The sequence below is a fragment of the Hyla sarda genome, chromosome 5 (genome assembly GCF_029499605.1).
Source record: "Hyla sarda isolate aHylSar1 chromosome 5, aHylSar1.hap1, whole genome shotgun sequence".
NCBI lineage: Eukaryota > Metazoa > Chordata > Amphibia > Anura > Hylidae > Hyla > Hyla sarda.
In genome coordinates, this window is record NC_079193.1 from 278479365 (window position 1) to 278495343 (window position 15979).

The window sequence follows — 15979 nt, forward strand, 5'->3', positions numbered from 1 at the left end:
AATACATTAAGCAGTAATAGCTACTGCCAGCACTGACAATTTCAAGGAGAAGTTGCAGTGTGTTTTATAGATCTTTTGCATTAATTGTTTTCATTAACTATGGAAATATTGAGCTCAACTATAAAGGAAATAAATGTACTCACCTCGCTTGTAAGACGGATCAAAAGGCCAGCAGATTCTGAATATTTACCCTGACTTTTTAATATTTCAGCACTCAAGAGGACACACCTTTCTGCCAGAACCATATTCCTAGAGAAAAATAAAATATGAAATTGAAGAAAAGACTGATGGAGAAGCTAGTCATTTTAGCCTGCTCTGTCTCAGCTGAACTGCATAATATACAGGAAATTTTTGACCATTTCGCTTTTTGTTATTTTGCAGCTTAGTGCTAAAATTGAAAGAAGAAGAAGAGAACATTCTGCAACATAAAATGAAAAAGGAGAACGGGTCTGAAAAATTACTGCAAGGCCAATAATTTCACAAGTAATTGTTGCAGCAATAAGATAATTATCTGCAATTAAAATAAATAAATAAATAAATAAATAAAGGCCCTGCAGAGAGACAGTCACTCACTTGCATATATCCCTGTATGTCTGTATAGCAGTGTCCATGTAGTGGGCTGGATACGGCCTGGGAGCACCAGGTTGCAGAAAAGCAGATACCGCAGCCATTTCCTGAAAAGGAAAGTAGCGCACAGTTAAATTAATCTAAAGCACTGAGAAACTTCATTCAACGTAAAGACGGATTGTGAGAATGAATATGTTTCAAGTACCAGAGCAGACCATTAGAAATAATCTCCAGATTTGTTATAATTATTAAAGATCTGAATGACAGACTTCCTAAACGGCTGCGATTTGGCCTTACATAGGCTATCAACATTTAAAGAGTAGCGGTCACAAAATAAAACTTTTAATGTAGTGTTCCTTGGGTAATTAGCAGACACTTTCCCATTCACTTGCTTTTAAAATTATCAGCATAAATATGTTTAAACTGTAATAGAAACAACGGACACTAGGTGGGGTTCTGTTCTGTTCCCTGCCACAATTAATACAGTGATATTGATCTCCTCCCGGCCTGGCAGGAGACCAAACTCAGGAAGTGCTTCTAAGCACTGAGCTTGATTGACAGCTGCACAGAGCCTCACTGAAAGCTACAAAGAGCCTCCCTGAAACCTGCACAGAGCCTCACTGAAAGCTACAAAGTGCCTCACTGAAACATGTATAAAGCCTCACTGAAATCTGCATAGAGCCTCACTGAAAGCTGCATAAAGCCTCACTGGAACATGTATAAAGCCTCACTGAAAGCTGCATAGAGCCTCACTGAAAGCTGCATAGAGCCTCACTGAAACATGCACAGAGCCTCACTGAAACATGCACAGAGCCTCACTGAAACATGCATAGAGCCTCTCTGAAACATGCATAGAGCCTCAAGGAAACATGCACAGAGCTTGAGGTCTATTCAGGAGGGCAGAAGAGGTTCCCCAGAAGGCTTCAGGGATATCATGCCTGCTGGGAAACGCCCACTTTCTCCTGCTGGGAGATTGCACTCCGTGAGAAAGAATACAGGTAGGATATGGAGCTTTTTAAAGCTCTGAATTTTTTTTTTTTAAGGGTAGGAGGGGTATTAGGAGTAGTTAGGGAACATAGCCTGAGTTAGTTTAGAAAAGTTTATTTGGTGACCGGTACTTTTTAAGAAGTGAAGGTCGGATGAAGTGCGGCCACAGCGGTCACGCCCCCTCCATTCATATCTATAGGAGAAGACGTGAAGGCTAGTACATAGCTGTGTTCAGAACGCTGCAGTGCTGGCTCGGAGACTACGGGGGCCGGGGGCCAGGCTCCTCGGGATTAGACACCTTATACCCCATCCTGTTGGATAGGGATAAAATGTTTAGGGGCCTTAAGGACGTAGACAATTTAATTTTTACGTTTCAGTTTTTTCCTCCTTGCCTTCAAAAAATCATAACTCTTTAATATTTTCATCCACAGACTAGTATGAGGGCTTGTTTTTTGCACGACCAGTTGTCCGTTGTAATGCCATCACTCACTTTATCATAAAATGTACGGCGCAACCAAAAAAATACTATTTGTGTGGCGAGATTAAAAAGAAAAGCGCACTTTTTGCTAATTTTGGAAGGTTTTGTTTTCACGCCGTACAATTTCCGGTAAAAATGACATGTGTTCTTTATTCTTTGGGTCAATACGATTAAAATGATGCCCATGATAACATACTTTTCTATTACTGTTGTGCTTAAAAAAAAAAAAACGCAAACTTTTTAACCAAATTAGTATATTTAAAATCCCCCTATTTTGAAGACCTATAACTTATTCATTTTTCCGTATAAGCGGCGGTATGAGGGCTAATTTTTTGCGCCGTGATCTGTACTTTTTATTGATACCATATTTGCTTACCGTATATACTCGAGTATAAGCCGAGTTTTTCAGCACGATTTTTCGTGCTGAAAACACCCCCCTCGGCTTATACTCGAGTGAACTCCCCCACCCGCAGTGGTCTTCAACCTGCGGACTTCCAGAGGTTTCAAAACTACAACTCCCAGCAAGCCAGGGTAGCCATCGGCTGTCCGGGCTTGCTGGGAGTTGTAGTTTTGAAACCTCCGGAGGTCCGCAGGTTGAAGACCACTGCGGCCTTCAACATCATCCAGCCCCCTCTCACCCCCTTTAGTTCTGAGTACTCACCTCCGCTCGGCGCTGGTCCGGTCCTGCAGGGCTGTCCGGTAAGGAGGTGGTCCGGTGAGGAGGTGGTCCGGGCTGCTATCTTCACCGGGGAGGCCTCTTCTAAGCGCTTCGGGCCCGGCCTCAGAATAGTCACGTTGCCTTGACAACGACGCAGATGCGTCGTTGTTAAGGCAACGGCTCTATTCCGGGCCGGAAGCGCGGAGAAGAGGCGCCCCCGGTGAAGATAGCAGCCCGGACCACCTCCTCACCGGACCACCTCCTTACCGGACAGCCCTGCAGGACCGGACCAGCGCCGAGCGGAGGTGAGTACTCAGAACTAAAGGGGGTGAGAGGGGGCTGGATGATGTTGAAGGCCGCAGTGGTCTTCAACCTGCGGACCTCCGGAGGTTTCAAAACTACAACTCCCAGCAAGCCCGGACAGCCGATGGCTGCCCGGGCTTGCTGGGAGTTGTAGTTTTGAAACCTCTGGAGGTCCGCATGTTGAAGGCCGCAGTGGTCTTCAACCTGCGGACCTCCGGAGGTTTCAAAACTACAACTCCCAGCAAGCCCGGACAGCCGATGGCTGCCCGGGCTTGCTGGGAGTTGTAGTTTTGAAACCTCTGGAGGTCCGCAGGTTGAAGACCACTGAGGGCGAATGATGAGAAGAGGATGATGAAGGGGGGGGGGGGTGTGGGGATGATGAAGGGGGGGGGGGGGTGTGGGATGATTACAAGGGGATGATGAAGGGGGGATGTGTGGGATGATAAGGGGATGTGTGGGATGATGACAAGGGGATGATGAAGGGGGGATGTGTGGGATGATGACAAGGGGATGTGTGGGATGATGACAAGGGGATGATGAAGGGGGGATGTGTGGGATGATGACAAGGGGATGATGAAGGGGGGATGTGTGGGATAAGGGGATGTGTGGGATGATGACAAGGGGATGATGAAGGGGGGATGTGTGGGATAAGGGGATGTGTGGGATGATGACAAGGGGATGATGAAGGGGGGATGTGTGGGATGATATGGGGATGTGTGGGATGATGACAAGGGGATGATGAAGGGGGGATGTGTGGGATGATAAGGGGATGTGTGGGATGATGACAAGGGCATGATGAAGTGGGGATGTGTGGGATGATGACAAGGGGATGATGAGGATGTTAATGACGGGTCTGGATGATGACAGGGGGGGATGAGGTATTTCCCACCCTAGGCTTATACTCGAGTCAATAACTTTTCCTGGGATTTTGGGTTGAAATTAGGGGTCTCGGCTTATACTCGGGTCGGCTTATACTCGAGTATATACGGTATATAGAACTTTTAATCAATTTTTTATTTATTTTTTGGGGAATAAAATGTTATAAAAAAGCATCTATTAGGGACTTTGACCCCCATGAGGGTGGTATGAGGGCCCGACGTCCACAGGTGGGGGTTGTGCTTACAGCCCAACAATGTGCAGGACATTTGGCATTTGCCAGAGAACATCAAGATTGGCAAATTCGCCACTGGCACCCTGTGCTCTTCACAGATGAAAGCAGGTTCACACTGAGCACATGTGACAGAGTCTGGAAACACCGTGGAGAACGTTCTGCTGCCTGCAACATCCTCCAGCATGACAGTTTTGGCCGTGGGTCAGTAATTGTGTGTGGTGTCATTTCTTTGGGGGACCGCACTGCTCCATGTGCTTGCCAGAGGTAGCCTGACTGCCATTAGGTACCAAGATGAGATCCTTAGACCCCTTGCAAGACCATATGCTGGTCCTGGGTTTCTCCTAATGCAAAACAATGCTAGACCACATGTGGCTGTAGTGTGTCAGCAGTTCCTGCAAGAGGAAGGCATTGATGCTATGGACTGGTCCACCCGTTCCCCAGACCAGAATCCGGTTGAGCACATCTGGGACATCATGTCTCGCTCAATCCACCAATGCCACGTTGCACCACAGACTGTCCAGGAGTCATCAGCAGCATGCCCAGGCATTGTAGGGAGGTCATTCGGGCACATGGAGGCCACACACACTACTGAGCCTCATTTTGACTTGTTTTAAGGACATTACATCCTAATGGGATCAGCCTGTAGTGTGGTTTTCCACTTTGAATTTGAGTCTGACTCCATATCCAGACCTCCATGGGTTGATACATTTGATTTCCAATGATAATTTTTGTGTGATTTTGTTGTCAGCACGTTCATTCATTCAGATCTAGGATGTGTTATCTTAGTGTTCCCTTTTTTGAGCAGTGTATAATTTCTTGTAATAGTTTGCTGCAATAGAGAGCCTGTCATAAATTGACTATGTACACTTGAAACAGTGAATGAACTCTGTTGGAAGGAGAGGGGGGGGGGGGGGGGAAAAAAAAACCAGAAATATTAACAGAACAATTAGAAGACAACATGTGATGTGATGCCTACCAGTGCCCCTGCAGCATAAAGCATTGCTTGGTCATTGAGAAAGTCCTTTTTTGCAGTGTGATAACAACTGTATGCCAAATCATAATGCTGCACCAAAAAACACAGATCAGCCATTTTCCTAATCTGAAGCTCTGGTGCCTCTGGTGGATACCTAAAACACAGAATAAAAGAAAAAAATATATAAGAAAAATAAGCTTATCGTCTTTAACATCTTTTCTAAAGGGGTACTCCGGTGGAAAACGTTTTTATTTTCAAATCAACTGGTGCCCGAAAGTTAAAGGGGTACTCCGCCTCTAGCATCTTATCCCCTATCCAAACGATAGGGAATAAGATGTCAGATCGCCGGGGTCCCGCTGCTGGGGACCCCCTGGATCTCTGCTACGGCACCCCGCCATCATTACTGCACAGAGCAAACTCGCTCTGTGCGTAATGACGGACAATACAGGGGCCGGAGCATCGTTACCCTCATGGCTCCGCCCCCTCGTGACGTCACTGCCCGCCCCCTTGTGACGTCACTGCCCGCCCCCTCAATACAAGTCTATGTGAGGGGGCGTGGTGGCCATCACGTCCCCTCCCATAGACTTGCATTAAGGGGGCGGGCTGTGACATCACAAGTGGGCGGAGCCGTGATGTCACGATGCTCCGGCCCCTGTATCACCGGTCATTGCGCACAGAGCAAGCCTGCTCTGTACAGTAATGATAGCAGGGTGCCGCAGCGGAGATCCCGGGGGTCCCCAGCAGCGGGACCCCCCCGAGATCTGACATCTTATCCCCTATCCTTTGGATGGGGATAAGATGTCTAGGGGCGGAGTACCCCTTTAAAAAGATCTTTAAATGATCTTTAAACTTGTATAGTTCTTTACTGTCTTACCAGCCTACTCTCTACTGACAACTCTGTCCATGTCAGGGACTGTGGGGAGCAGGAGAGGTTTGCTATGGAGATTTGCTTCTACTCTGGACAGTTCCTGACATGGACAGAGGTGTCAGCAGAGAGCACTGTGGTCAGACAGAAAAGAACAACTCAACTTTCTGTGTAGCATAAAGCAGCTGATAAGTACTGGAAGGATTACGATTTTTTTTTATAGAAGTAATTTACAAATCTAATGTGCAAGGAGAAGGTGAAAAAGTCGGCAGACTCACCAGGGCTTCTTTTTTCAGGGTTGCTTCTTTATTAAATACTCACATACAAAACTTTGTGCGAAAGGGGAGAGAGGATCACATGGAGGGGGGTATTCACTGTCTGGCCAGACAGTGAATACCCCCCTCCATGTGATCCTCTCTCCCCTTTCGCACAAAGTTTTGTATGTGAGTATTTAATAAAGAAGCAACCCTGAAAAAAGAAACCCTGGTGAGTCTGCCGACTTTTTCACCTTCTCCTTGCACATTGTATTTGACTCGTCTTACAAGTCAGAGCACTACCTCAGCTTCGGGGATTACTCCTATTCATCCTAGATCCAGGTCCTTTTCGGTGGTCAGCAGCAGTGCCGGACATTGCTATCTCTGTTTTTTGCTAATTTACAAATCTGTTTATTTTCCTGGAGGCAGTTAATATGGGGAAAAAAAAAATTGTTTTCCACTCGAGTACCCCTTTAATCACAATATGATCACAAGAAATACATATAACCAAATGTCAGTAATAGGTGTTTAGGAGGCTCTCAATATGTAGAATCATGAAGTCCTGTAGGAATTAGCTTATTTCTTATTTCCCCTGGACACATGTTTAGCCTGATTCACTAAAAATGTATAAAGTGACTGTCCGGTCAGGAAATAAAAATGATATGCAAGTCAAAACCTACAGATAACCGGCTTGGGCAGAGCTCTGATCTGTGACATCTTAGCTACAATATCTATAGGAAATCTGAAGTAGTCTAGACACCCCTCCTGTCTCTCCCCTCATGCAGGGAAGAGAGTAGATTTCTATTATAGCATGCAAATTGCTAATCCATTCAGCTGCTTATGGGACTGCTCAAGATCAGTACAATGTACAAGTACAGAGCTCAGTCATCTCCCACAGTACCCTAGAATAAAAATTGAGTGGCAGCGCACACATGCGACTTCTGATTTATTCTGGGAGGGGGCTTGGGACTCTCTAGGGGGAGCCATCGGGGACCTTCCTCAATCACACTCATGCATAGGGGATAAGTGTTAATTGTGGGTCAACCTCATTAAGGTTAACAGTAGCCTACAAATATTATAACATCTAATAACCTTAATTTTAGGATGATACCATAAAATACACTGTGTCTGTAGTAGTTCAACTGCAGCTGTGACATATAGATGTGATTCTATGCTTTCACACAAAGCTCTATATGAATTACGGACTCAGCATGTAGAGTTTAAACCAGTCATGGACAGGGTAACAGTGGGTGAACAGGATCAAAACATTTTCCTAACTGTACAGTGAGGTAAGTGGCCTTGTTTCCTAAGAGCAGTTTAGTTGTAAATATATATCGGACAGGTTATCAATATCAAAGTTCCAGAATTCCCTTTAAGCCTATATGCCCTGAATTGCAAATATATTTTTATTCACATATTTCATGGACAGTATATTATCTTACATATTATATGAAAAAAGGTAGAACTACAACACAGGGAGGACTTACAATAATCCTGAGGTATTCTTTAACTCATTAACGCTTTTCTCTGGTACTTTACCACCAGTAAACCACTTTTTTGTCGCAGAAAGCAATGACCGACTCAGCCCCTTTCTGGATATTAACTAGAATGAGAATAAAAGTATAGAAACAAATTACTTTTTATGAAACAAAACACAATCCTCAAAAGAAACAATTAAAAAGTTTTCAATGTTTTATACCATTTACTGTAGCATATTTCTCTGTTTCTAATTATTTAAAATCAATTCGATTTAGTTTTAAAAAGTGCACTGAGTGGTTAGAAGTATGCACACAATCCTGTATGGGTATGGTCACACGCACTATATACACTGCAGTTATGTGCTGCAGATTTTATGCTTTTTTCATCTACAGTGACCCCCCGACCTACGATGACCCCGACACATATGATGAAATCGACATACGATGACCTCTCAGAGGCCATCGCATGTCGATGTTAGCATCGACATACAATGCTTTTTTATGTCGGGGCCATCGCATTAAGTGCTATCCGGCAGCGCAAAATGCTTAAGCTGCTGCCGGATAGCAGCTTAATGTTCCCCGTGTGGTGCGGTAAGTATTACTTACCCCTACTTACCCCTCCACGATGCTCCGGGTCCAAGCGCTGGTCTTCCGGTGTCTTCTCGGCCCTCTCCGATGACGTCAATACGCTGCTGCACACGTCATCCAATAGGAATGGCGTACGCAGCGGCGTAATGACGTAGCTACGCAGGCCCAGTAAGGCCTTGCGGAAGAAAGCAGAGGACCGGAGAAGACAGCAGAGGACCGGAGAAGACCAGGAGAGGACCGGAGAAGACAGTGGAGGACCGGAGAAGACAGTGGAGGACCGGAGAAGACAGTGGAGGACCGGAGAAGACAGTGGAGGACCGGAGAAGACAGTGGAGGACCGGAGAAGACAGTGGAGGACCGGAGAAGACAGTGGAGGACCGGAGAAGACAGTGGAGGACCGGAGAAGACAGCGGAGGACCGGAGAAGACAGCGGAGGACTGGAGAAGACAGCGGAGAGCCCAGCGGAGGCCCGGGGACACCATCTCGAGCGGCGGGGACAGGTGAGTACAGCTTCCTATACTTTACATTGCACGAATCCCTCAACATACGATGGATTCGACAAACGATGGCTCGTTTGGAACGAATTACCATCGTATGTTGAGGGACCACTGTACTTATATTAATTTTCACAGCATAAATTTTGCAGTGTATACATTATGTATAAACATATCATTAAAAGGGGTATTCCCATTAAATGGCAAGGTCATTAACATTTTTTTTGCTATTGCACTTCTTATGGTAAATAAAAAATATTTCTAATGTACTTTGTTTAAAAAAAAAAAATTTAGTTTTCTATGTTTTATTTGTGTTTAAAAAAGCGCCCCCTAGGTGTATCTGTACTTGTACAGAGCACATTTCCCCCTATCTCTTGCACAGACTTTGGACTCCAGCTGACTTGGCAGAAGTCCAAAATCAGGAATTGCAGTCTAGAGTGCTGAGGGTGGTGTGTGCAGCCTTAGCCAATCAGAGCTCACCTCACACTGGACAGCTCTGGGCTGTGTGTAGCAGAGTGAGGGAGGAAGGTGTGCTGTAAATGTCTGCAATGTGAATACATCTTTAAAATGTGCTTGGTTATTTTAACCACACCAACAGCTAATTGACACATTGTCCCAAATTTACCAATTTGCCTAAGAAAGAAATTGCTTGGTTTTCCCACAACCCCCCAATCACAGCTCAGCTTTCATGTTAACAACCCCGGTGAGACCAAAGCTGAGCTGTGATTGGTTGCTATGAAAAAAAAAACAGACAGTTAATCTCCCAAGGCAGATTGATAAAGCCTAGTCTGTCAAAAGAGGTTCTACCAACAAGCATCACCATCAATACTACTAGCAATGCTGTACGGATCCACAGGAAGTCTTTAGAGTATATATACTGCTCACTCAGCTCTCCGATCAGAAATGAACAGGCACAGATCTAAGTGGAGCTCTCCTGCTCCTTGTTATTGCAACTTGCCTCAGTATCTGGACATCACAGGCAAGAACGTTGTTATTTCTCTAACCTAAAATTGATCAATTTAGTAAATAAGTGGCTAACACATAACAATGAGACAGAATGAATGCACTCCCACCTGATCATTCAGCTGTCTTATTGTCTTTTCTACATGTGGTATAAGTCCTCGGAAGGTGAATTCTTGCACAAATTGCCTAATGCGATCATGGTCAGTAAGCGCCAAACAACTGCCATGGAGCGCTCCCATTGTTGCTTTCTTTGTTTCAGTTATGGTACCTGGTGGTCTTCCATTATCGAGTCCATCAAAACTACCACCAGCATCAGTAAGCTGGTCAAGTGGGTGTGTCTTGAAACTGTTTGACAAAGCCTCTAACAAGAAAGCCAGAAGTAGAAAAATGCAGTGTTACATTCAGCATAAAAATCAGCATAAAAATCTAATTCAAGTTACATTTTCAGACCAGTTATTAACTAGCATTGAGCGCGAATAATCAAAATGGGTATTTTTACTGCCAATATCGCCACTTCACGATTTCACGAATATTTATAATATAGTGATATATATTGTTAATTATGATTTTTTTTTAGCGAATATGCAATTATTCGCAAATATGCAAATATTTGCGAATATCGGCACTTCTAGTCAGAGGACACTGATCCCTCCCTTCTTATAGGTAAGGATATAATTGCGCATGCGCACTATGCGAATTTCATTACTTTTCACATTGAAAAAAAAAAAAAGGGAACGAACATAGCAAATATGCGAATTTCACGAATATAGGACATATATTCGTCCATATATTCGCGAAATATTGCGAATTTGAATATGGCATATGCCGCTCATCACTATTATTAACGCCCTAGTGCCTGCTCACACATTATGGTGTGCATTAAGGGGCATTTTTCTGCAGTGACTGTGTAGAAACAGGCTGGGTAGCCAGCTGTCAGAGAGCATCACTGCCTCTTATTCTCAGCGATCTTTTGATCACCTGAACAATGTAATAAAAAAAAAAATATCCCGGTGACATTTACTGCAAGATATAGAAATCTTCAGCAAACGCCAAAGGGTACTAGAGACATGACTACTTTGCTTATGAAATCTACTGAAATGTAAGCAACATATTGTACAATACAGAAGACCCATGAATCACATTTTATTCTACAATGTAAATCAATCAGGGCAAATAAAAAGAGCTAAATTAAATATAGCACACGCAACCAAACAAAAACTGAGCAAATATTCCAACCTTTGTCATAATTTTCCAGCCCATCAACAGGTACAATATGGTCAGAACTTCTAGTTTGTACAGCAGGATTATAACCATCTTCATAAGAATCCTGGTAGAATAAAGAGAAGCACAGTTAAGGTACTGAAAACAATAGAGGGTGGTTTAGGCTGGGTTCACAGCACGTTTTTGCCATACTGTTTTCAATACGTTTTTCTAAAGAAAACCGTATGGCAAAAAAACGGATGGAACAGTATGGGAAAAAGTAAACCGTATGCATTTTTAAACTGTATACTGATTTAAAAAGTGCATACAGTTTCATCCGTTTTTATAAAAAAAAAAAAGCATACATTCTTGAAAATGTTGTCCATTTTTAATGGGAGGGGGTCTTAAGTGGGGACTTTAGGATGCAAATGCGCATGTGCAAAGTAAAAACCCATATACATTTTCCCATATGTAACCGTATACATGTGCGTTCCCATTGATGTCCATGTTAAATAAAACGTATGCAGTTGCAGTTCGGTTTCAAAACCGGAGACAAAACCATGGTCAACTACGGTTTTGAGTACGGGAGAAAACCGTATTGCAAGCAAACCGGATGCAACCGGATGCACCTGGTTGCATCCGATTTTCACTTGTTTGTCTATGTATATGGTTTTCAATACGGTTCCATATGTTTTCAATAATGAAAACGTATACGGGGAAACGTACTTGAAAAACGTGGTGTGAACCCACCCTAACAAGTATGGCTTAGCAATACGCAATAGGTCATTGTATAGCAACTTCAAGACAAAGAATTTAAAGTCTTACAATGGGTTCACAGTGGTGGAATGGATGAAGAACAAAAAAAAAAGGGTTTCTTAAGGCAAAGATGCATTCACAGCAGTTGCCTGCTCTTTTGCACCCCAAATGGGCGATAGTTTGAAGGAAATTGTGCATTTTAAACATGCTTTTTACCCCTTTCTATTGATAAACTCAATGTAAAAAACTCCACAAAATCACACAGTGTGAACCCAGCTTTATGCATCACAGTAAAGCACCAAGATGATAAGGGCACTCTTACACGTGAAGCTACCACGTGCATTTCTTGACTACAGGCAGTGCCCGGACTTGCAGCTTTAGGGTCTATTCAAGCATACAGACTCATATAATTTGTGAATAGCAAGCTGCTGGGAGCTGGTGAGAGCACCCTAAGAGAGTACCTCCAGAGTTGCTCTCACTCCTGTTCTGCATAGTTTGGTGCGGAGAGAAGAACACGCTGAGTGACCAGATTGCCATGGCAACCATACAGTGCTCATTGAGTTCAATGCCGAGTCCTATTAATTACGAAAGGGCTCATGCACAGAACTCACTGGGCATTCTACAGTTGCCTTAGCAACCTAACTACCAAGCAAAGGTTGTATTTCTCCATGACGAACTTTGCAAAACAGGCTGCTCAATTTCTCCTGCTTTGGTGCAAATGAGAGTGTCAACAGGGGTACTGGGGAGGCAACAGCAAGACAACCCTAAAGAGGTGGCCACAGACAATTACTCTCTCCTTATGCTTCTTGACTGATTCTTCTCTAATTTGGCTTGTGTCCTTTTCACTACTGGGAACATGTGGATGTATCTTTAGTGAAAAGGGCTGAACAGGGACATAGAAGGGCATTAACCCAGCAGCAGGATCAGTATCTGCTTCTTCGTACAAAGAGGAACAGACGGCAAACTGCAAGAACCCTACAAAACAACCTACAGCAGGCTACTGGTGTGCATGTTAGTTATCAAATGGTCAGAAAAAGACTCAATGAGGATGGCATGAGGGCCTAATGTCTAGTGGGACCTGTGCTCACAGCCCAGCACTGTGCAACTCAACTGACATTCAACAGAGAATGTCACAATGAGCCACCATTAACACCGTTCCCTTCACAGATAAGAGAAGGTTCACTGGGCACATCACAGACCTGAGATGCTGTTATGAACATTATGCTGCTTACATCATCCAGCATGACTGGTTTGGTAATGAGTAAAAGATGGTCTTGGGAGTCATATCCTTAGAAGGTCGAACAAACGGCCATTTGATGCCAACTGTATCAGATGGCTGCTCAGTACTGGGATGAAATCCTCAGACTTCCGGTCAAATCTTATGCTGATGTAGTGGGGTTTGGGTTTCCTATGATGAAGGAAAACATTAGATCTCATGTTTAGGTTTTAGTTTTAGGTTTGGTAGAAGATCCCACGGGACACTATATGCCAATATAATCATTGGCATGCCCAGACATTGTTGGGACTGAATACAAGCATGTAAAGGGCAAACACACTCACACAGGGCTTTATATTAGTGAAATTCACTCAGATTAGATTTGCCTGTAATACATTTATTTTTGACTTTTTATTACTTAATGTTTGGTGTGGTTTGGAATCCATTGCTCAATTGGTTTATAATAAGTTTCCACAGACAAGTGAAATGTCATTAAGTTCATCTCAGTAAAGCATTCCAACCTAAACCTTTTATTTATCCAGCCAGCCAGCAGTGTATATTTATAACAATGTTGGCAGTAAAGACAGAACGACAACTGTATATAAGATTTCCTTTTTTAATTATTATCATCATCCCTTACCTGACAGTGAATGATGTTTTTTTGAATGTACTGACTCCAGGGATCAGGGATCTGTTCATCAGCCCCTTTACTGGATGTTCTAGAATTTATTTTGAGTAAGTAGCATCCCTGAGTCCCATAGCGCTGTATCATTTCTTCATAAATTGAATCAGCCCTTAACAAAAACAGACACACCATTAATAACTGTGCTCCATTAACAAGAGACAAAAAGAAAAAATACTTTAGAGAGAAGGCAAAAAAACAACAACACTTGGAGTAATGAAAGTCTTGTAAGCAGCCACAAGAAATGCATTTATCTATTGACTAAGGTGCAAATTACTTCTTACGGCAGTGTTTCCCCACCATGGGTGCCTCCTGCTGTTGCAAAACTAGTTTTGCAACAGCTGGAGGCACCCTGGGTGGGAAACACTGTCCTACGGTAAGGCAAAATAGTAATTCCTAGTGTATTAACTACCTCTGGCTTTTGGGACTTGACCAACTCTATAAAGAGAAGTGTTAAAGGGGTACTCCCGTGGAAAACTTTATTTATTTATTTATTTATTTATTTTTTTAAATCAACTGGTGCCAAAAAGTTGAACCGATTTGTAAATCACTTCTATTAAAAAAATCTTAATCCTTCCAGTACTTTTTAGGGGCTTTATACTAAAGAGAAATCCCAAAAAAATATGCATTTCCTCTGATGTCATGACCACAGTGCTCTCTGCTGACCTCTGCTGTCCATTTTAGGAACTGTCCAGAGCAGCATGTGTTTGCTATGGGGATTATCTCCTACTCTGGACAGTTCCTAAAATGGAAGCAGAGGTCAGCAGAGAGCACTGTGGTCATGATGACATCAGAGGAAATGCATTTCTTTTTTGGATTTCTCTTTAGTATAAAGCCTCTAAAAAGTCGTGGAAGGATCAAGATTTTTTTTTTATAGAAGTGATTTACAAATCTGTTTAACTTTCTGGCACCAGTTGATTTAAAAAAAAAGTTTTCCATGGGAGTACCCCTTTAAGAAATTATATTTTACAAGATTATGTTTACATCAGATTTTGTGAACAGATGCTCCTTCCTGCTCTGTGTAGTGTGAATGTGGGTTCTGTCAAACAACTGACTGGTGGTGGTGCCCCACTGGTCAGATATCAATAAACTATACTGACAATAGACATCGATATAAATGTCCTGGAATAAGCTCCTAACTGGACCCCCAGTGCATTCCAGTTATATTAGGGAACACAATATATTCTGGCTATGAGGTGGTATGAATTAATAATGGAGTGATAAAGGTTAATTTAAAAGTTTATTCTATAATATAAAGCTAATAGGTGTTACTAGGAGCACTTTTACCTGGGGTAAATATAAAGTTCACACAAAGCCCAAACCAGATCTTTCCATTTTAGTTTCTCTCTGTTTCTATACTGTGTGTGAACCCAGCCCTAACACCATGCACCAGCTCCACAATTTACTCACAGTTTTAAGTCTAGGTTCTTTACTTACCTTTTTTCCTCCCCACCACTGACATCATGAAGTAGCACATAATACTTTAAAGTGTTTGGTGTAAACCATTTGGGATAGGCATAGTCATTGCTGTGTTGAATTCGATGTTGCTCTTGTGACAACTTTAAAAACTGTTCCACAGGTTCGGGTTCATGTGAAGAAACAACCAGCATGCCTAAGAAGCTTGTTAAGTCAGTGACTGAAAGATTAAATCCTTGATAGTATCAATAAAAAGTATTTCCTGATAATGATATAAATGATCATCCTAATAAACTGCATTCTGTCAATTTACAAGATGCCAAGTGAAATGCCATCTGAAGGAGAGAGCCTAGCATTGTGCTCTGCTATCATAGTCAGTGGCACATAGGGGCCATAGAAACTTATGTCGTACTGAGGATCTGCTCAGTCTGAAAAAGCCATATCAGAAATCAGTAGATTGCTGATAACACAGTGTAATGGTATACAATAGCACAGCATTATTTAGCGTTAGCAATCTAATGATTGCATGTAAAAGTCCCCCACAAGTTTTTTTTTAATACAAATAGTTTCCCCTAATAAAAATTGAAATCACCCCTTTATCTATATATTTTTTTCAAATAAAACAAAACTTAAAACTATTAAAGTGTACCTCTCATCAACAAAAACTTTTTATATAATGTAGATAATTCCATTATATGTATATTTGTAATATACATTGATTTAAAAATGTGTATATTTTTGGGTGAAAAAAATCTGTCCCTGCAGCTATTGCCTGTGTGTCAGTGAGGAGAACAAATACAGGAAGTGAGAGGAGGACAGGAAGTGAGTGCACGGGGCCCTGCTTGTCCTCAGTTCATCGGGCCCTGCTTGTCCTCAGTGCACGGGGCCCTGCTTGTCCTCAGTTCACAGGGCCCTGCTTGTCCTCAGCGTAAAATTCCCCCATGTGTTTTTTTTTTATACAAATAAAGTTTCCCCTAATAAAAATTAAAA

The 15979-nt window shown here is 42.7% G+C and overlaps 1 protein-coding gene across 3 annotated transcripts in view; it reads right to left on the reverse strand.

The window, feature by feature from the left end:
- TRAPPC8 (trafficking protein particle complex subunit 8) overlaps positions 1–15979 on the reverse strand; it is a 111812-nt gene that overhangs the window by 62306 nt on the left and 33527 nt on the right. For all 3 annotated transcript variants that reach the window (XM_056521780.1, XM_056521779.1, XM_056521781.1), the window contains 8 exons: positions 15011–15185; positions 13532–13685; positions 10956–11046; positions 9830–10080; positions 7684–7799; positions 5081–5231; positions 574–674; positions 144–249 (listed from right to left, as the gene is read on the reverse strand). In XM_056521780.1, the coding sequence (XP_056377755.1) occupies positions 144–249; positions 574–674; positions 5081–5231; positions 7684–7799; positions 9830–10080; positions 10956–11046; positions 13532–13685; positions 15011–15185 (1145 nt within the window). The remainder of the gene's footprint in view (positions 1–143; positions 250–573; positions 675–5080; positions 5232–7683; positions 7800–9829; positions 10081–10955; positions 11047–13531; positions 13686–15010; positions 15186–15979) is intronic.